The sequence below is a fragment of the Nothobranchius furzeri genome, chromosome 12, assembly GCF_043380555.1.
Source record: "Nothobranchius furzeri strain GRZ-AD chromosome 12, NfurGRZ-RIMD1, whole genome shotgun sequence".
NCBI classification, from domain to species: domain Eukaryota; kingdom Metazoa; phylum Chordata; class Actinopteri; order Cyprinodontiformes; family Nothobranchiidae; genus Nothobranchius; species Nothobranchius furzeri.
Genome location: NC_091752.1, coordinates 50849640 through 50872154, shown reverse-complemented (window position 1 = coordinate 50872154; position 22515 = coordinate 50849640). Strand labels below are relative to the sequence as shown.

The 22515-nt window shown below is 41.2% G+C and overlaps 1 protein-coding gene across 1 annotated transcript in view; it reads right to left on the bottom strand.

Annotated features, from left to right (window-relative positions):
• The window catches only part of atp2a1 (ATPase sarcoplasmic/endoplasmic reticulum Ca2+ transporting 1), a 33659-nt gene extending 21383 nt beyond the window's left edge, over nucleotides 1–12276 (bottom strand). The window contains exons 1-6 of the mRNA XM_015945943.3: nucleotides 12022–12276; nucleotides 11750–11886; nucleotides 11083–11100; nucleotides 10641–10723; nucleotides 3659–3763; nucleotides 959–1097 (exon numbers count right to left, since the gene is read on the bottom strand). Of these exons, the coding sequence (XP_015801429.3) occupies nucleotides 959–1097; nucleotides 3659–3763; nucleotides 10641–10723; nucleotides 11083–11100; nucleotides 11750–11867 (463 nt within the window). The 5' untranslated portion in view covers nucleotides 11868–11886; nucleotides 12022–12276. The remainder of the gene's footprint in view (nucleotides 1–958; nucleotides 1098–3658; nucleotides 3764–10640; nucleotides 10724–11082; nucleotides 11101–11749; nucleotides 11887–12021) is intronic.
• Nucleotides 12277–22515: the final 10239 nt, after the last annotated feature.

Sequence of the window (22515 nt, the reverse complement as noted above, 5' to 3'; positions counted from 1 at the left end):
ACATATATAATCCAGCAATATCGGTATCAGCCCAAAATTTCATATCGGTGCATCCATGGTATAAAGGCCAACTGCACAGCAGGAATTAACATGTTCACCGCCTGGTACAAAGAACACATTTTAGGTTAAATAGGTCAAGGGTGAATGTTTTGTTATTCATGTCTTTAGATGTAAATAAAGTTTAAATTGTGAATTATTAGGGGCGTGTCCTTTTGATTGCAGATCAGCATTAGTGGCTTGCTCCAAGAAAGGCCTCAGCCTCTGCCCCACATTTAAAGGGTTACAGCCTCGAAGGCAGATGGTAACAGAGTCGCTCAACCGCAGTTTTCTGGCTAAAAGCACCCGTCTAACTCTGTTAGCTTTGGTTAGCCCAGTTAACTCGAAGCTACATCGGCACAGAGTGTGATGGGTGTCGATCATCGGCCACCACCCTCACACATTTTCTGAAATTTTTTCTGGTTTCACATTCAGCTTTTTATCATCTTCATAATTTCCACTTTGGTTGTCTTTTATAGATAATCTTTTCCTGTTTCTTTGTCTGTTAGCCTACCTTCCTCTCATGCTCCCCCTCCCCTTGTCTCACCTCGCCAGAGTTTTTGCATTTTGGATTTCTGAAGGATTTTTCTGTTTAACAAGCTTCTAGTTTTTCTGCTCGACTCCTACATGATCTTGTAGCTCTGAATACAGTTCTTTCATCTTCATCATCAGGACTGCTGATCTTATTGCTCTGCAGAATAGGATAGCAAATTCCTGATATTTTTCTGTAATATCATTTGAAATTAAAGTCCTTGGACTTACTGAAAATGTGCCTTGATGCTTATGATTGTGCATCAAAGCAGGTAAAATTTGTCCTAAATTTCTCATGCATTCAGATTTCGTGTCATACTATTGAGGCTAACTGGGACAAATTTCCAATTTCCAATTTCTGTTTGTAATGGATTAAACGGGTCTTTCTCACCAGAAACCTCCACCACATCCCCAGGAACAATCTCTCTGGCTTTGATCCTCTGCACGCTCTTCCTGTCCGCCCGGTAAACTTTTCCCATCTCAGGTTCGTACTCTTTCAGAGCCTCGATGGCGCTCTCTGCATTTCGCTCCTGTTGCAAAGATTGAAACAGACATGTTTTGGTCAAATTCAACATAAATATGCAATCTTAAAAAGTTATGCTTACATTTTAGAGAAAGATGATGAAAAACCAATACTAATGCTTGGATTGACCTAGTTTCATACAAAGTTGTTTGCATTGTTTAATTTTTTTATTTCCCGTGATGCATTAATGCATTATTTTATTACAGTAGAGCAGTATTAGCATGAACTGTGTTGGTTTACAAACCTAGAATAAAACAAGATGAACTTTAAATCTAGGATACCATTTTCTATATCTTTTAGCTCTTTAAAATTTATTTTTTCAACCATATCACGCAACTTAAAAAACCTGGTTTTTATCATGTTGAGTTTTAATGTTACTTTTACATTTACCTGCTGTTTTCTGTATACTTTTTGGTCATTTTGTGTTGCAGTGTGTGTCTCTACTGCCTTTATAAACACTTCAAATGTGAAAAAAAAAAGTTTTTTTCAGTTTTTCAGTTTCTCAGTTTTAGGAATTATGGGCCTAAAACAAGCTGTTTCAAAAAGCCACTGTCTGTGACATCACAAACAGGTAAAATAGAATAGAACCACCTCTTGTGTGCAAAAGAGAGCTGCTGTTGGAGGAGCAGCGGCTCTACTCCGAACCCTTTCTGGATTTTGGAGCTTCTCAGCTACCTGAGTGGGGGAGGGGTGGGCGTGGAAAGTTCCAGCTTGTTTTCTTAAAGACCAGGTTCACAAATTTTTTCAACACATTTGCAGTGGCCTCAAGTATAAACAAATGCCTTATGAGTGGGATCTAAGTGGGGAAAAAGCTCTCGTGCTCCTGTTTCAGGAAGTAGAAGTGAGCCAAAAGAGAGGTGAGCTGAAGACTGCAGAAATTGTAGTCAGACATCTTGCCTCTGATTGGTTGAGGCAACACAACTTTTTTACTGACTCCGTTTTATTTGCAGCATTGATGTTTTATCTCTACAAATAACTCAAGCCTGAACGAGTTCTGCTGTGTGGTGGAATGGTTAGCTTCTACTAGCCGAAATATTCTCTGCTCTTTCCTGGATGCTAAATCAACAACAGTCTTCCTCGTTGTGAACCAAGACGGGTGAGTCCATGAATGCTTCTTTACAATGTGTTGTAGATCTATGTGACTTTTTCTTACCCGAACGTTTCCCCCGTCTACGTTCTATTGGCAGCGAATTAAATAAATAGGGGAAGAAGACTGCATGTGAAAACTCAGAGTGACCGATCGTATTTCCAAACTAACAAGAAAACAACAGTTTCTCAGTGAACTTGCTCTTTAAAGTGACAGAGCTCAGAAACGACTCATTCTGGAAGATACTGAAACTGATGAGAAAAAAATTGCTGAAATGTATGTGAGAGTGATTTTGTGCAAAGAACTTTATGAACATGTTTTTAATGACCATTGAACTATTATTTCTAGGCCTAGAAATTAATGGGGCCGTGATGTGGAGGCAGATGTCAAGCAGATTGGAATGACATGGGGACAGCTGGAGAGACTAGCGCAGAACCGAGATGCTTGGAAGGAGCTGATTGGTGGCCTATGCCCTCGTCAGAGCCGCAGGCATAGATAGACAGATAAAGATAGAACTATTATACCTTAAGAAAAAATAATTCACAGTATTTACCATTTAATGCCTTCTAGTTAATTTCTCACCTTTATCTGTGCCTTTAAATCAATTTTGTAATGCTACGTTGAGCTGGGTACAATATACACAACACATTGAACAGGTTTTTATTGTGAAGTGGTGCTACAAGTACTGTCAAGCACATTGGAGAGTTCACGGCAGTAAGAAGTGCCTCAGACTGAACCAGATGGGCAACAAAGTCCTTCACAATGAAGTTCAGGTCAGTCAGTGGTTTCTTCAAAGACACACACACACACACACACACACACACACACACACACACACACACACACACACACACACACACACACACACACACACACACACACACACACACACACACACACACACACACACACAAACATAACCTCTGGCAAAGTGTAAAGCCTGACTTATGCCAGCTGCCCTCCCTCTTTTCTCCATACGCTCCATGTGTGAATCCTTGTGCATATTTTCCAAATGACTGACTGGTGGATGTACACACACACACACACACACACACACACACACACACACACACACACACACACACACACACACACACACACACACACACACACACACACACACACAGCAGGTCACTGTTAATAGCCCTGTACTTGTGCTGTGAGCTGTGAAGACAGGACATTTAAAACCTTTATCAAATCTTCCCTCCCTCCTTTGTTGAGTTAACCTTTGACCTTTTTCTCTCACGCTGACGTCATTCTCTTCATTCTGACTTTTTCTGAACTTGAAGGTCCTGCTGCAGCTCTGGTAGGAGTGTGTGCTCGCCAAAAGGACACAAGGTTCAAACAGGTCACCAGTGTTAGTGATTTATTGTGCGTGACTGTTTCTGTGTCCGAGGGTCTATTTAGGAGTGTGTAAAACACAGCGTGCACGTGTCCTTGTTCCTCTTGGTGCATGTGTGTTTGAGTGCATGCTCACCAACCTGCCACACCCCGACGATGGCATTTGCAACAAGGATGAGGAGGATGACGAAGGGCTCGACGAAGGCAGTGACCGTTTCTTCACCTTCCTCAAACCAAGCCAGCACCTAAAACACACAGGCCGAACCAGATTTACAACATTTTCTTCTCAACTGATGAGTCTGAAAATTAAAATGGCAACAATGATGAGAAAAGTTAACTTGGGATAAAATTCAATTGTAGGGTTTTGGTTGAAAAAATCAGGACCTGAACAGATATTTCGTATGTACTGAACTAACGCTTATGTGAAGAGATTGTGAAGAAAACAATAACATTTGACATTTTGTAAAATACCTCAGTTTGGAGAAACATGGGTTAGCTCTGGCCAGAATCACAAGATAACAGCTACATAGCTAACAACAAATGAGGATAAAACAGCTACAAAAATGCTAAATATCGGTGGTTTATGTGAACGCTGCTTTATTGCCTTCAGTTTTATATCTCATGGTTATTTCTACGTTTTATTTTTTTGGTTGTTATTAATCACTAATAGCACCTAGCTGTAACAGTGCAGTCTGGAGCACTTTTGATCGGAATACCTTTTTAATTTCAATAATGTGAAACTGATGGCATTCATACAATAACAGTTGCAGAACTGCAATTCTGAAAGAACGAAGTAAGAATGACATCCTATGGTCAAATATGGGTACTGCAGCCCATTTTAAAAACAGTCACTTTCTCACTTCCGTTCTGTGAGTTTCATGGCTGTTACCAGTTACGACTCAGCGCTAGAAGATTCTAGATGACGAGTCACACACAATAAGTAGCTAAGTAGATACATTTTTGTAATATCGAGATGCTGGTAATTGAAAGGTAGCTTTTTTAGAGCCTACAATTTTTTCTAATTCACCATTAGCATTGCTAGCACAATTTTAGCCTCTAGATTTCTTTACCTATTTTATAGTGAAACAAAAGATGCAGAGGCTTCTTAGGGGCACAAGAGATAACTTCTGGGCCACTCCTGTTTACTGGCTTAAGATATTTACAAATCACTGCTGCGTATTGCTGGCTGATGTTAGATTAGAAATACTGCCGCTGCATTTGTACTTGGCTGAGTGTTAAGCCTAAAGCCTCCGTCTGCGTCGGGACGGATGCACGCAACGCCATTATTCGTCCTTTCAAAGGCTCTCCAGCAGGCTCGCAAGGACGGATGAAGTCGAGCTCTCTTTTCTAAACATCCGTCCAACAATCCGGAGAACACAAGCTTGTGATTGGTCAGGACTCGGCTGTCATCAACACCGCCCTCAAAAACATAAAGAGAGCTGAAGATGTCTAGCGGCAGGCACAGAGAAGGCAGCCCAAAGAATACCTTGCGGAATGACTAAAAATACAAACGTTTTCTTAACCTATGACTTGAGGAGTGAAAAAATATGCAGCAAGCCTTTTATTTGCGCCTGGAAATGACGGGAAATGTGGGGTGGAGCTAGCGAGCACATGAAGAGGTGGAGGAGAATGAAGGACATGTTTGTTCAAGTTAAAAAGTTTCTTAAATACAAAAAACACAGTATAAACGCAAAAGTAAACACTATCTTGGACCGGATACATGACAGCGCTACCACAGAACAGCGCTATGCTCTCTGTTGTCCTGGTGGGGACATGCTTTGCAACTCTCCCAGGAGACGGAGAAGTCCAAAGGCAAAACTGTCCTTAAAGCCTAATTTATACTTCTCCGTCTGCGTTGGTGCGGAGGCACGCAACGCTATTATGCATCGGTGCTAGGACTCTCCAACAGGCTCACGGAGGATTACGGAGACATTCTCATATTTTTAAACATCTGTTAAAAGTGATGAAGACCGCAAGCTTGTGATTGGTCAGGATCCCGCTTCCTGGACCGAGGATTACATGAGTGAAATGGTGGTACGATACCACAGAAAGGTGCTACGCCCCCTGTTGTGTTGACGGGGAACTGCTTTGCAACACTCCCCCGGTGATGGAGAGGTTCGCGAGCAAAACATCAGTGCGTGTGTGTCTCTCCCTTGCGGAACTGACAGAAAAGTATAAATCAGGGTTTAGCTTGTGCAGACTACGCAACTCTGCGGGCTCACCGTCCAACAAGATTGAGACATTAGACTGTTTAGTAGTTGTTTCACTGTAAAATTCTCAGATATTGTACCATTAGACACACTATTAGACTTGGCCATGGGCTCTCGCTGACTAGCTGTTTCTTTTTCTCCTCATTAAAGTCAGCTATCTATGACAGGTAAGACATTAATCTTTCATAAACCTTTTGCAGAACCCAACTTCAGAAGAGCGCAACAATAGTCTTACATAAAAAACATAAAAACATAAATTAAAAACTTAGATGACACTCTCCCCTTGCAGAAAAACCTTATCCCTTGTTTATTTTTTTCATTTATTCGCCTGTTGCTCAGGGTGACCATATTGTGTCTTACTAGAGACCAACATTAAACACAAAGTTAAATGTATTATGACAAGCAGGTATTAATGACCCGTATGACCCACCAGTGGCTCAGATGGCTGTTATGAGCCTAATGTCATCGCGTGTGCTCCTCTCCAGAACTAGCTGGGCACGTGTGCGCCCGTGTGAGAGGCAGTCCCACCTCTCAGAGGCAGAGCTGTTTAGGAAAGGCTCTGTGTTGACATTGACACAGATTAGTCGCAGGCCAGTGGAGCACAGGATCCAGTCCAGTCCTCGAGCACTTTGGTTTTTCCCTCGGCATCGTAATCCTCCATGTTTTCCACTTGCCAGCTTTTCATCTCACGTCTTTTGTCACCCTTTTTTATAAATAGGGCCCAATTGGTCCCTCCCTTCTGTCTGTCTTCACGCGACTTCTCTTCAAAGACACGATCGATCTCCAGAATGAGCGTCAGGGGCTGTCAGCACGTCGCTGTGACAAAACATTCCCATGTTTATGAATAGGATGATGGTGTATCTGTCGCATTTACTGTTCTCTCTTTTAGAAACCACACACCACTCTGAATCAATTGCTCTCATTTGTCATTGTAAGAAACAATGCCATTGTGCAATCCAATCCTCAGTCCAACCCCTCGATGTGGCCTCCTCTCTGTCTTTTGTCTCCTCCATAGCTGCGAGCCATCCCCCGTTCCTGCCATCCTTGACCTTTGTCCAAGGATACAATTTCTCGTCCTGGCTTGAGACTTTCTTAAAATAAAGCTTGTGCTATGCACACACTGCTGCGCACTTTCTCTTTGTCTCTCTCTCTTTTAACACACAGCCGCCAGGCCTTCTAGGGCCACAGTGACAGGTGGACAGAAGTCCAGAGGGCAGAGATTGAGGATTAAGACAACATGAGTGACACACTCTCCCCGCTGAAACAGGTACAGGGACAGGAGCGACGCAGTCAGGGGTTCTATGTGTAAATGACAGTGAGTCCAAATGTAATTTAATATGCTCGTGATGAATGAGTGTGTGTTGGAGTCTGAGCTAACAGGTGAGCCTATCGCTGCGTTGAACTTAGAGGCAACAGATTTTAATGTTTGTTTCTGTGGGGATCCTAAAGCCCATCTACTTCCGCATCATGGGTCCCTGGAAGAACGAAAAAAAAAAAACCTAAAGCAAATCAACGGGGCTAAAACCGCCATTTTCTAATTCTGCTTGTTTTGTGCCATGGATTTCACATATGATGTCAATGAATTTTAAAAACGCATTTTAATACCAATTTTCGAATGGGGTAAATGATATTTTAGGTTTTATGTGAAAATAAGTCCAGGACTACAAATGTGCATCACCAAAGTGACGTCATCGAACCAGACACGGAGAAAACGGAGGGAAAATGGCTGTGCGTTTAGCGAACTTCACATCCTTCTTTCAGGATGAAAAGAACCGCCATAAATCTGGTCATTTGGTAAGTAGCAGCTATGCTAGGGGAGAGGAGATAATGTGGTGATATTATGCAAAAAGGCTTGTCTCATATTTACCAAAAACATCTGAATCATCTCCAGGCTTAGTGGGAAAATATTCTGTGGTCTGATGAGACAAAAGCAGAAACTACAAGAAAGGGGTGTGTCCAATATGTGGTGTGAAACTAACACTAAAATAATCAGTCAAGCATGGTGGTGGTAGTGTAGTGGTCTGGGGTGGCTTTGAACCACTTGCTGTAACTGATGGAACCATGAAATCTGCTTTCTATCAGAAAATCCTGAAGTAAAACATCTGACCTTTGAACTCAAAACAAGCTGCTGGAAAACTTTTTGATGAATCTGAATCAGAGCAAATCTGATACAAATCAAGGAACAAAACTCCTCATCAGTAATCATAAATGCTTGATTGAAGATGTTGCTTTCAAGAATGTAAAGAACAGTTATTAAGTGTAGAGGTAGAATACTTTATCACACAAGGTCTGGTTGGTTTGGATAGATGCATCCCTAAAATAAATGGAATCATCATTTGAAAACTGCATTTTGAACTCAAACTATCTTTGAATCTTGTTTGATGATCTGAACTGGTTTTCTTTTTGCAAAAGGAAATTCAAATGATTAAAATCCTTTGCAATTTGGGTGAATGCTCTATTGATACGTTTCCCTTTGATGCTTCAGAGTGTGAAGGCATCCTGAGGATCCAAACTCAAACATCTACCAGGTCAGGATGATGTGAGGGAAACAAGAACCTGCATTTTAGTGACAAAGTCAAAGAGCTTAGATTTATTCATTTTCAAGAGTTTTACACCAAATCATAAAGAGTCAGCTATATAATTGCTGTTTTTAGTGATATTATGAGAATAAAAAGTGCTACTAGTTCTTATCTTGGCTTCTTTGCTGAGTGAAAACAAACAAAACAACAACAAATGTTCCGATCACGTTTTTTTTTGCTCCGGATCCTATTCCGAGTCATTTAATTTTGAGTATCTGCCGATATCGAGTCCCGATCCGATACTTTTCAGAAAAGCATTAAAATAATAATAAAAAAAAATCTATTTTAACAAAGCATTAAAATTAAAAGAGGTAGAAAACTCAGTAAAGTATTATAATAATAAGAAAACGTCCAAATTGTCCTTTAAGTTTCACTTTCATTTTTTTTAGGAAGTCCGCCGGTTAAAAAACTTGTTTATATTGTGAACATACTAAAAAGTAGCAGCATTGCTCTTATTTCAACTTGTTTACTCCCTCAATATGCCACAGCGGCGATTTGAGTGAGTCCTTGCCTGCCATAAACTGTGTGCCGTTACTGTGTTGTTTTTGTACCAGAAACAAACCTTATTGATGTAGAGGGACTTATTAAAATTGAAACTAAGCCATTTTAATTCAATTTTTTTAATTCAATTAATATCGGCCAAAATCGGCATTAAAATGTAATATCAGAAAATACCGGTGTCGGTACAAGATCTGCTTGGGTGCAAAATCGGCTCAGGGTCCGTCGACTGCCGATGACGTCTAAGTAGTTGATTGGCTGAACATGAACCTTACGGAATTACGTAATCACGTCACGTTGTTATCACGTTACACTGGTCCAGGCAAATCTTTCTGTTGCAAAGATGAACAACTTTTACAAAGAAATCCATCATTACCTCTTTGAAAATACACTTTTAGCATAGAGCTGCATGTATATTAGGGCTGAACGATTAACTGCATGTGCAATTAAATTGCGATGTGACAAAAGGAGATTTTCTAATCGCAAAGGCTGCAATTTGGCAGCGAGTGGTTAGCGCAATGCTAATATACATGGAAAAACCCATAGGAATGCTAATGCTAATATCACCGATTACATTATTACAAATTATGAATTAGAAACGTGCCAAATGATTACATTTGGAGTCTAATAGAAAGTAAAACTACCATCAATCAAATAAGTACAGACAGGTACTTTAGTAAAGCCAGAAAACTTTTAACTCCAGAGTTTTGGCTAGCAGCTATGAGCGTACCTGAACTACGCTTGGACAAGACGTCAAAAACTCTAAACACAAAATACTTCAATAAACGGGACACACTTTTTTCCTGCAAATACAATTTCACAGGTGTTGCTAATACCTATGATCCTTCAAGGGATGTGCTCAAAGAGGAGTTCAACATTGTGAATCAAATATAGTGTTTTATTTTACAAATACCATTATAAACACAAAACTTACGTCTTAAGAAACATTATTTTAATAACGAAACTGCTAATTTCTTTCCAACAGTATAGATGTGTAGTGTATTTTGTCCGAGTGGGTTTGCCGTACTTTGACGTCATCGGCAGTCGAAGGACCCCGAGCCGATCTTGCACCTGAGCAGATCCTGTACCGACACCGGAATTGGTTTTCAGTTATTTTATGACCCAACTTTTACATACCATACACATGTTATACATCAAACTCTTCAGCTACTTCTCCTCTCTGTCAAAATGTCACAACATGACAGATTTGAGATAAACTTTATGAGATTTTTCAGTTTATGTGGCACACAGCATGTAGCTATGTGTAGCTAGGTAGCTAATGACTAAAACAAAAACAAGAATCTTTACCCAAGGTTTGCTTTTCTTATCTTAAGATGTTAAAAAAGTTTTATCACTGTTATATACAGGAAAAGAAAAAAAATATTTTACTCACTAATAAACACATCTTGCCATTATACTTATGGAGAAGGAGATTCAGCAGTTGGAGACATAATAAATATGGCACTTTTCCTGTTACTGACTTGAATTGAAATAGTTGTAATTTTGCAAGGAAAATGTTTAAAATTAAAACATGAATGATGGGAGAAATGGGATGTTATCGACCTAAGACCTATGAAAGGAGTACACAATATATATTGTATTGGAAATTAATAGTCAGGGAATATCCTGATATATTAGATATCAGTAAAAAAAACACTATCGAGCATTCCTTAATATGAAGTAAAAGGAAGGTTGTTTTTGTCATTTACTTTGTGCATTCTTTGTTTTAGTATGAACTAGTTTAATTTGTTGGGTTTTTTTTTTGTTGCTTTTATCTCATCAGTCTGCCCCGCTCAGGGATGCTGATGCTCTGTGTGATGAGTACAAACACTTACAAAGGAGATGCATGCAGCCAGAAGAAGGATTCTGACCAACAGGTCCTCAAACTGCTCCACCACCAACTCCCAGATACTCTTTCCTGATAATAAACACGAAAACAAAACAAATTTAAATCCAGATGAGTTTAAAAATGTCAGCACACCAATGTGTAATATTAAAGGAGAGTGACTTAAAAAGGAAATGTGTATAAAAGATAATGACCAACTAAAATGACCTCATCAGTCTTTAGAGTTTGTAAACAGCACAGATCCATGAATGAAATGGGATGTCAGGTGATCCTGATGCGTGTGGGTCACAGTGATTGGTGTTAAACAAATGACCATTTTACTTGTCATCACAGGAAGTGAGAGGAGCAGGTGTGTGAGATGAACGCTGATCGACAGGACATGAGAGTCAGATCTCTAGAGCAGGTGTGTGTTTGTGTGTGTGTGTACTCACCCTCCTCTGCTGGCAGCTCTGTTGGTGGAGACAGACAGAGACAGTTATACACGTAATGCCTTTTAGATTTAATGTGCTTTAATGCAAGTGTAACACAATTAAAACATCCTTCCTAGGAAGTGAATCATACCAAAAGGGAACCAGACCATCTTTAGTCTGCAGCGGATGATGTCTGATCATGTTTGTTTGGAGTTCAGGTAAAAACTTTCTAAGTTCAGGAACTTTCTCTTCACTGTTCTCTTCACCTCACAACAAATTAAGATTTAGTTTGATATTAAACTGATTTCACTCTCGTCTAAAACCAGTAACAGCTGTCAGAAACCTGACACTACGATGCACATGCTCCACACACATAACTGCCTTCCTTTGTCTCACACACTCACACACACACACACACACACACACACACACACACACACACACACACACACACACACACACACACACACACACACACACACACACACACACACACACACGCACACGCACGCCTGCATGCGTGAATGCACATAGGCACACATGCACAAACACTAGGACTCACATATCATTCATCCGTCAACTTCTCTATCTTCCTCTTCTGTTTATCCCTTTGTGTTTCTATATTCTCGATCCATCCATCCATCCATCCATCCATCCATCCATCCATCCATCCATCCATCTCCCTCACCATTGTAGCCATATGTTTCCAGGCTCTTCTTCACCTGCTCAGGTGACAGGCCGCTGTCTTCAGTGACCCCAAAGTATGCCAGAACTTCATTGGACTCCTTTATGTGTGCGTTCTCCATCCTCGTAGAAACGGAGAGGCTTTGGAAGAAAATGAAAAGGTAAAAAAAATAAAAAAATAAAAACACAGAAACATTAATTTGAGTGGCTCAGTTTGAGTGAACCTGAGACCAGTCAAGTCAGACGAATGAAAGAGAAACGTCTGTTTTCACCCACCACTTTCTTCAGTGTGGGATTAAAAAGTGGCGACCCCCCTCCCACTCTTGTGCTCTCTCTGGGCTGATGATCTCCTCTCGGAGCCCTGGACTGACAGAAAGTGCAACCCGGTGAAGTTTCCCGAAAAGTTTTATACAGATGAAAACTTGGCCTCATTGGTGCCTGTCCCACTTCTCTCATTTCTTATTGGATGGGGACATCGCAGATAGGTGGGCAGGGATTGCCCCGCAGGAAAGAATAGGCAGAGAGGAAGCTCCGTGGGGTGGGAGAGGGCAACAACTGCAGAGGGGGTCCCTCCACCCGGGCAAGCTGGAAATAAGATGTGATGAAGAGGGTGTGCCCGGTCAGGACAAAGGAAAAAGGCTTTCTAAATGGGAGACAGGGCACACATGTGGGCTCACGTGTCTTTGGACAAACACTCAGATGTTCTATGAATGGATGAATGAAATAAGATTTTCTCACAGAATGTACAGTACAACTGATGATATCACACACTAAGCTTGGAGATTATAAACTTGTTTCAATCTGTAGCAAACAAGCTCTTCTAATTCCTCCCTTTTATTTTAAATCCAAACTCCACATCAGAAACTTCTGTTGTGTCTCTCACTGTTGAAGGACTGATGGTTGTCTCTTTAATCCCCTCAGAACGCAGAGTTCACACCCAAGCTCACATAAAAATTCACACGTCTGACCACCCAAACCTTCTGCCACACATAGATCAAGAATTCGTTCAAAATGTCTAGTCTTCACACAGCAACTGTTTGTCTGAGGCTTAATTTTTGGTCTCTGGAGAGAGAGAGAGAAAGAAAGAGAGGCACATGTGTGGTAACCATGGTGATAGTGATGGACCACTTATAACAGCTCTAACATTTCTTTTCATGTTTTACATCAGGCACGTCAGTCAGATTTTTACCAATTTGTCTACTTTAGGCAGTTTTTGAGCAGAACACATTAAAATACCCAAATTTAGAATTTTTTTAAGTTAAAGTAAAAAAAATTGTTGGCCTTTAAGACTTCTAACTTAGTAACTTTGACCATTTTCTTTATAAGTTTGGACACCACTGCCTCTATAGATGATAAACGATGGCTGAAATAGTTGGCGCCCTTCAGTGGGGTCATAGGAGGATGATATCAGAGGTCAAATACCAGGTCAAGACTGGACACATGGTTGTTCAACTACGTTGACAAGGGCTCTCCCTGGAAATATTTATAAACTAACAGAGGTTTTAAAATGAGATATTTATCCTGGGACTTCTTTTGATGATATACATCTTTGCCTCCCCTCCCCGTGCCACACCTGGTGTGGAGTGTGGTGCCTTGGCCTGCCTGAGTGTTCATTTAAGATTTTTGGCATCTGCCTGATCAATCCCGGTGGCTGCCTGGTGGGATCTGGGTCCCTGGGCTGGGCTCTGTTGGGTCCCCGGCGGGGCTGGTCGCCTCTGGTTCCCGGGTTGCTGGGTTCCGGGCTCGGCCGGCTTGGGGGTGGGAGGCTGCGGGCGGGCCTGCGGGCTTGCAGCTGATATCTCCCTGGACTCTGTCAGCTGCTGGCTGTGGCCACCCGGGGCGATCCTCTGCGCCTCTCGAGGGGGGCAGGGGCTTTTCTGGTTGCAGTCTCTCTGAGGTCCCTGTGCTCTGGGGCAGCTCCTGGATCTCTGGGACTTGGAGCTCCTTCCATCTCCTACACATCTTTGGGGGGCAGATCCGTGGCCCCTCACACTCTCTATTGGACGCTCCTATAGAGAAACCTAACATATACAAGCGCATGTGCACACACAGGTGCTCGCATGGTGCTCTCGTAAGTATGGACTTGGGCATTTTCAACACATGTCTTAAGGCTGTGGTTGGCACTAAACGCACTGTGATTTATTATTGTGTGATTGTTCAGTAAAAAAAATGTTGATTTTATATTTCTTCATCAGGTTGACGCAGTGATAACTTGCTCCTGTTGTACTGTTGAATGTTGTTTTTCTGCAGGTCTAGCAGCAGACCCCTGTTCATCATTAATTGTTTATTTTTGTGGTCCCCCCCCCCCCCCCCCTGTCTCTTCTTTTCTCTTTCACCTCTGTCTCCATGTCTGGTGGGAATTACAAAGCATTCAAAAACAATAACAATAAAGTTTTAAGTATCAGGTGTGACATTAAAAGCAGAAGCTTTGATGCTCCACCTGAGAGTAAATCTGTAAGGCTTGTCACCAGCATTCAGACATCAATTCTGTTTGCTTCACAGCCAGACAGGACACGGGAAAAAAAAGAAAGAAAGAAATTTGAAGAAAAACAGAAGCTGGTCACACTGAGGGTTTATAGCAGCGATACTCAATTGGTGGCCCACGGGCCACGTCCGGCCCGCGAGCCCTCTCTTTGTGCAACAGGCGACTCTAAAAAGTTATATGATAAGAGATATATGATTGAGATCGATAAATGCAATTTGAAATGGATACTATGCAACTTTTCATAATTAAAAAAAAATTCTGGAGCCAATATGTGCTAAAATGACCCTTTACAGGGTTAATGAAATGTCATTCAGACCCCACGGTTGCACTTGCAACTTCAGAGTTGCTGTTCCAGTCCCTGCTGGTGGGGGGAAATGTGGTGTGGAGCTGACAAGGTGGAGTTGGAGTCTGCTTTCAGCACGTTTCCTGGATGTTTTAGATTTTGAACACAGCTGATTTGTTTGTTTTTGTGATGAACCTCTTCTGTAGAAGCTAATGAAGGCTGAGGAGACATTTCAGCAGTTAGATTACAGTGTTAAAAAGGAGGAGATAAGTTTCATTTTTTGGTATAACCATAATGTACTAATAACGGACACCAGGGACGCATGAAAATAAGCACTCTGGAACTCTCTCCCCCTGAGCCTGAGATCAGTGGACTCAGTGGTCTCCTTTAAAAAGCAGCTGAAGACTGACTTGTTCAGGCTGGCTTTTACGTGACCTTTGTCATCACCCTCTCCTTGTTCTGCTCTTTCTACCCATTCCGCCTTTCTTGGGATGAATTGATTTCCTAACCCTATTCATTTTCTCTCTCCCTTTTCTTATGTTTTTTAATCACAATTTTCAAATTTTTTGTCATTTGAAACACATTTTTTAATCATTTTTTAAAATCTTTTAGTTTTTTTTGGTTTTTCTGAAGCGCCTCATGATTTTTATCTTGAGAGGCTTTACATAAAAGATAGTTTTCTTTCTTTAATTCTTTCTTTTAAGTAAAATGTCTCTATTATTTTGACATTCATAATTTGGGTTATATTATATTATATTATATTATATTATATTATTATATTATATTATATTATATTATATTATATTATATTATATTATATTATATTATATTATAAGGGTCAATTTCTGGATGGGTTCTGCCACCATTGCAGTCATGTCTCTAGTCCATAATAGTGTAAGTACTATTGTGTATGTGTATTTATATTGTGTTCATGTATTTTAGAGATTTTTTAACAGACTAATCTGCCCCTTATTCTCCTCTACATCTTTATGCAATCTGCTATTGTTTCCCATAATTTCCTTCCGCGAATTAAAAGTCTGTGCTCTTTCAGTCAATGTAGTACAAATGTTCACATCGTTGGACCCCTTTCATGAGACGATCTTCAATCTGCTCTACGTCGGCTGCTAGAGTACCTCAGCACTTGTTTTTTTGTTTCTTTTTTGAATGGCAGTGCTGTTGACAAGTGTAAAGGAAGTGGCACACTGACCAATCACAGGCTTGCAAAGTTTTTGACAGTTAACAATGAGGCATGTCTCCGTCACCCTCTAGGGGCCTGCAGCAGAGCCCTTGCATCGACCGATCATGGCCTGTATTTGATATAGCGCCTTCTAGAGTCATGGAACCCCTCAAGGTGCTTTACAACACAATCAGTCATTCACCCATTCACACACACATTTGCACACTGATGGTGATGAGCTACGATGTAGCCACAGCTGCCCTGGGGCGCACTGACAGAGGCGAGGCTGCCGAGCACTGGAACCACCGGTCCCTCCGACCACCACCAGCAGGCAACGTGGGTTAAGTGTCTTGCCCAAGGACACAACAGCGACAGACTGAGTGGGGCTCAAACCTGCAACCTTCCGATTAAGGGGCGAGCACTTAACTCCTGTGCCACGGTCGTAGCGCCGCAGATGGAGATGCATTAACCAGGCTTTTTATGAAGGATTTTGTGATTGAATCAGTTTGTCATAAGTATTTTCTGTTATCGCTGTCACTCAATGTAATGCTTTAAACACCTGTAACATAATTGTTTTAGACGTCAGAGCAGCTCCACTTGCTGTTTCCTGTCTGAATCTGTCATCCTGTTGTCTGCACAACTCAAGGTGGGCTCACTGACATTTAGCTCAATCTCCCTCAGGGATCAGGTTGCTGTGGCCCATTCCAAGCTTTGTGCTCTAATGCTAATAAAGCACAGCCGGAATAATACCATGCAACCCTTCCGGAAACACAAGCACACATGCACCAACTAAAGCCTCTGAGATGCCAGCTCCTGAAACACAGTTTTAACAAATTATACAAATGACTCATTTATTTAAGTAGGCAGGTTTTTCATAATGTGGCTGCTTATCTGGCTGATGAATACTGATCATTTAAATAGCAAATTGATGACTTAAAGGATCATTCACTGTCCTGGTTTATGGTTCAGTTCCTGAGGTATTATAAACATGGAGGAGGACCCGTTTGTCCAGAAGGAGGATGTCCTCTACGGTTGGCACCTCACTTGTCTGTGGTCTATTTAACTCATTCACTGCCATTGACGACTAAAGTCATCATTTTAGATCCAACCGTTCAGTGCCAACAACGACTGAAGTCGTCATTTGCATTTTTTTTACTGTTTGGGCATCGGAACGAGCCCCCGCGTTGAGAGAACAAACATCTCAGCCCTGAAACCGATCTTCATCTGCATACGTCACACCTCACATGATCAGGAAGCAGAAAATCCATGTGTTAGGAGATCGTTTTGGGCCGTTCCTGTGAAAAAAAGTGAGGCGCGAATTGGAAAAGCGTCTGTCGATCACAATTCAACAACGGATTATGAAAGAACGGATAACGCTTGAAACGCGCGGATTCTTCCTGATGTGAGAGGTGAGTCTCCGCTTTGTTCTGGTGTCGACATCATCATAGAGCGCAACGTTATGTCACTCTTAAAAAAACAGTAAAAATGGCGAGAAACGCTGGCAGCGAAGGGCTTTAGCGATCAGGAAACGACTGGCAGTGAATTCAAATTCAAAGATACTTTATAATCCCAGAGGGCAAATAGAGTTAAATGAGTTAAAGTTTCAGCTCGAGACAATCTTAATACCAAATTATACAAACAATATTGCATGAACTTTTACCTTCCTGTGCATGGTTGTTTACATAACTATTTACATGAGAAATTAGTGGAAGATCTGCCAGAATAGTTGTGTGAAAATCGTGCTAATGTCGATGTTTAAAACTGTAAAACTTGCAAAAAACGTTTTTTAATAAAATTTTTCAGATTAAATGTGTTTTGAAAGAAATCTGCTTTAGAACTGATCCCTCTGATTTGTGCAGCGTTCTTAGTAGATTTAACTCTATTTCTCCAAACTGAGGTTGTTCAGAGAGCTATCAGCAACAGATAAGATTTTAATTGTTCGTGCCCTTTCCACTGAACCCAACATATTTTCATACTATCAGCAACCAATCAAATGTTACAGTAGAAGTGTTGTTTTGTAAAATAAAATTAAAAGTGCTTTTTTCTACTTTATTATTATCTAATAGCTTTAATATTTTTCACTTTATTAGGCTTTTCTTTTCTCTTGGAAATATCATAAAATAATGAAAAATGATACGTGAGAACTAGGGATGTGTATTGGTAAAATTCTGGCGATACGATACGTATCATGATATATTGCGATACTTTCAGCCAGACGATATTAACAGTTTTTTTACTGAATTTACTGTAGGAAAATTCAATAAACAGTCCAAACATGAGGTATCTGAACCATAACAGAGGGATTTACATTTCAACTGCTGCCAACTAGTGGTTGGCATGTGAATTGCACCAAAGGAAAATCATTTACACAATTGTTTGCATGTAAATTCTTCCAACACAATATTGATGTAGTTTTGCAGGAAACAATATCACGATATATTGCGATATCGATGATTTCTTACATCCCTAGTGAGATCATTCATGTCCCTAAAAGACGTTCAGAATTTAAGTGGGGGCCAAAAAAGGTTAAAGTCTCCACCTGTGAAATAACATTTTTAAAATATGTACTCATATAAAAATGTCTGATTAAATAACTATGGTTTCCTCATCTGTTAACTTTATGTTTTCTCTGAGTGGTTGTCTTTCTAGAGCAGCTACACCAGGTTTGATGTTCTGCTGGAGCGGACCATCAGCTGGCATACTGCCAACAACTAAACATTCTCTCTCCCGATACTTTTTACTTTCTTTATCAGTGAAAGTACTACCAGTTCATCAGTTTATTTTTTGTGTGTTCGCTCTGTCGTCTCAAACACCCAGTCGGTCGTTGCAGATGGCTGCTCTTACTGAGCTAGGTTCTGCTGGAGGTTTCTTCCTGTTGAAGGGGAGTTTTCCTCTCTACTGTCGCTACATGCTTGCTGAATATGAGGGATTGCTGATGCAATCTGTGGAGATGCATTTTTTAGTCAGTTCGACTGGAATGTTTAGTTAATAAAAGGTGCTATGAGATGACTCTTGTTGTGAATTGGCACCCTAAAAATAAACCGACTTGACTTCAATTGGTGGGCTGCGCTGTGGCACAGTGGTTAGAGCTGTTGCCTTGCTGCAAGAAGGTCCTGGGTTCACTTCCCAGCCTGGGATCTTTCTGCATGGAGTTTGCATGTTCTCCCTGTGCATGCGTGGGTTCTCTCCGGGTACTCCGGCTTCCTCCCACAGTCCAAAACATGACTGTTAGGTTGATTGGTCTGTCTAAATTGTCCTTAGGTGTGTGTGAGATACATCACCTCATCAGTGTGATAGATGCCCTTAGATTGATGATGCTCAGCAGTGGCAGTAGTAAAGTGTGTATACATTTATATATGTGGTGTGTGCATTGGCTTGTATTATTAGCAAAAGCAGGGCAGCTGGGGTATGAAGTGGCCTGCTATGGCAGCACCTATAGCACCACCTGTGTTCCTCTGGTATAAATCATGTGGTGGGCATGAAACCAGGCAGCCACGATGACACAATGGCAGAGTCCGGGTGTTCTGTCTGGAAGCTTTGAGAATGTGACGCCCTGCAGGAGAGGTCCATGATTGATGCTTGAATGAGGTGCAATAATACACATTTAGTGCAGCTGTGCTGCTATTTCAGTAGTCTGGTCATGATTAACCCATGCATGTGATGTTATAGATTAAAGCAATATGATGCTAATATAAATAAAAGCAAAATAGATGAAAGCAATAAAGATATTAGTTAAAAGACAAGATAAGAACGCCTAAAAGAAGGCTAGTGGAATGCCGTGGTGTAAAGATGGGTCTTCAACCTGCTCTTAAAAACTGGCAGAGATGGTGCTTGTCTGATCTCTGATAGAATGGTAAGTGGCCTGTATTTGATATAGCGCCTTCTAGAGTCCTGTAACCCCCCAAGGTGCTTTACAACACAAACAGTTGAAGACCGATGTGAGTACCTTGAACTTGACTCCAAAAGAGACCAGAAGTCAGTGCAGACGAGCCAAAATTGGCGTGATGTGTTCATGCCTCTGGGTGCCAGTCAGGAGTCTAGCTGCAGCATCTTGTACCAATTAGAGCCAAGCTAGAGCAGCCTTGCTAACTCCAGAGTAGAGGGAGTTGCTGTTTAACTTCCTATGAACAATTAATACTTTTTCTGCAATAGCTCTTTGAATTATATCAAAAAGCTTCCAAACTAGATCTATTACATAAATGTGGAAGCATTCGTTTTACAGGTACTGATGCTAAATTAGCTTAAAGGTACAATAAGTAAAAATTATGTGGTGAAATAATCACAAAACAGCCGAAAGTCACAGTCATGTTGGAAGCAAAGTTACGTTGAAACAGATGTCCTGTTTAGCTAGCTGGGGGTTGTCTGTTTTTCTTTTGAAAAGACCTAAGGGGGACATAGTCAGTGTTTACAATCTGTCCCTCCTACATACTTCCTGGTTCCAGAGTAGGGGTTGCATGACTTAATTTTTTTTAAGTCGACCGTCAATTAATGAAAATTGAGTTGACTTCAACTAGTCGTTGATGATGTCATACACCTGAAGCGGCTAAAACTGACGATGGGTGATCAAGCGTTTTTTTCCGACGGGGGTTCGCTAGAGTTTTTGACAGTTAAAATTGCGCCCACATTTTCTAAGTTAACACACATTTCTGCATTTTGCTTCAGCCCCCTCCCCCCTCCCCCTGCGCAGCGGCCGCAAACTCTCTGAAGCGCCTGCAGCCTCTCAGAGTTCCTGCTGCTCTAAACATTAAAATAATAATTTCATTTTCTGTTCCTCACTTCTGATTACCTTCAATGGTGTCTGTTTGTTGCAACCACCAGGTACAAAACAAACTTGTTTTTATTTGACTATTTTTCTGTCCTGCCTGTTTATTATCTTCCTGCATCTCCTCTCAATTCTAAAGAAAAACTGCTACCTGGGTTCATATATATTCACCTTATGAGTTACCTTTGAACTGCAGTTCTAAAAGATCTACCGACCGCAAAAACAGCGGAGTGCTCGCTGCTCGCCGGTCGCATCAGTGAGGTGCGTCACCGGAGGACAAAACAGGTGATGCACCCCGATCCACAGCAGCAAAACGCATCAGCCACAAATAAAAGAATAAAAAAACAAAAAACATAAAAGGAAATGAGCCGACATGAACGATCGCGTGTTAAATTAGTTTTTGAGGTGGCGACACCTGATTTGATAATGTTACTGTGGCCGTGCTCAGGACGCAGATGTCTGGAGCGTGTCAACAATCAGAGCTTTGCATGCGCAAGCTGGTTAAGGTTAGGATGGGGGTGAGGGGAGGGTTAAATTGCAAGAGGGTAAAGGTCACAATTCGGTCAAATGTCCGTTTTACGGCGGGCGTCAGATACCGACGCTCTGGCACAGCGCGTCGCCTCCCGACGCGCATGGGCTCGTCACCTGCTGACTTTTCTGAGGACTGCATCTTGTTGGTCATTATCACGTGACAGCGACTAGTCTATGGAAGGCATAAAAAGTCACTACAGAGCAGTGAAGTTGACTAGTCGACTAGTCGATACAACCACTATTCCAGAGCCAATCATATGTGAGCCTGTGGGGCTGCCAAGTGTGAAAATCACTGCTGGAGTTTCTTTTGTGCACTGACACCAGCAGAAGAATGGAAACCAGTAACAGGAGCCATCTGGGAGTTGTTTCTTGTATTCCCAAGAAGCCATGTCATCTTTTAGTTTAACTCTAATATTGGTTAAAAAAAAAAGCTAAAGGCGTATGTTGGTCTAACAATGCTAACAGTGAATAAAAAAAAACCTGTCAGCTCTAAAAATATCTCAAATTACTTATTTCAATTACCGACAATTAGATTTTATCTTTTTATCAACTTGTTTGCTCATCATCTAATCTTCTGGTGCATTGGTTTGTTTTGATACATTTTCTACAGAACTCAAGTCTGACCACAGGATATCAATCACAAACCATGACACTACCACTACCTTACTGCACATATGGAAAAACCTCTAAATGAGCATAATTTGTATCTTCTGGTCTTATCTACCACTCTGAGCAATTTAGACTATAAAGTATGTCACTTATTACAAGGTTGTGTGCTTAACGTCTCAAACAAACAAACAAACAAATAAAGGGGATACCCTCCTTCTTTTTCCATCAGTCTTGCCGTCACCATTTGGAGTCAGGTGGGAATGTTCTTGTTGGAGAACAGGGCCTGTAATAAACACCTTCATATTTCTGCGTCTCCTCATGGTGGAATTATGGCCAATCCAGTTAACACTTTCCTTGGCCCCATCAGACACTTCCATCACGTGTCCTGTGAACATCAACTTTTGACACATTATTTTCCTTGTTGTCAATAACAGATACATCACCAGGCTGCATCTCGATTCATGATAATCCACACTAGCCGCTGGGAGCTGTGAAGAATGAGGACATGCTTTAGGCTCTCATGTTTCCTTGTTATGTCACCAGATCTTGGAGTGAGGCCCCCTTCATCCCACCTCTCTGGTCCAAGAAGGTATCGTAAATCACTGGAGATCCTTTCCCCTTTAACCACATGTCTGCACTTTGTAGTGAAGCTAAGCTGGAATGACTAATGTACTAAAATCTCTTCAGAGCATTGTCATTCTGTCATGTTGGGATCAAGAACTGCAGAATGCATTGTGAAATAAATGCTCGTCACACAACAGAAACAAAACCACCAGTAACTTAGAATATATGATGTATGGAAAACATGATGAGGAGAAAGTCTGAGATTATTTTCACCTGGATCACCAAATCCTTTCTTTAAAGAGCAAGTCACTCCAAATTAACTTTTTTTTTTTGCTGATAAACTATATAAACGAGTGTCT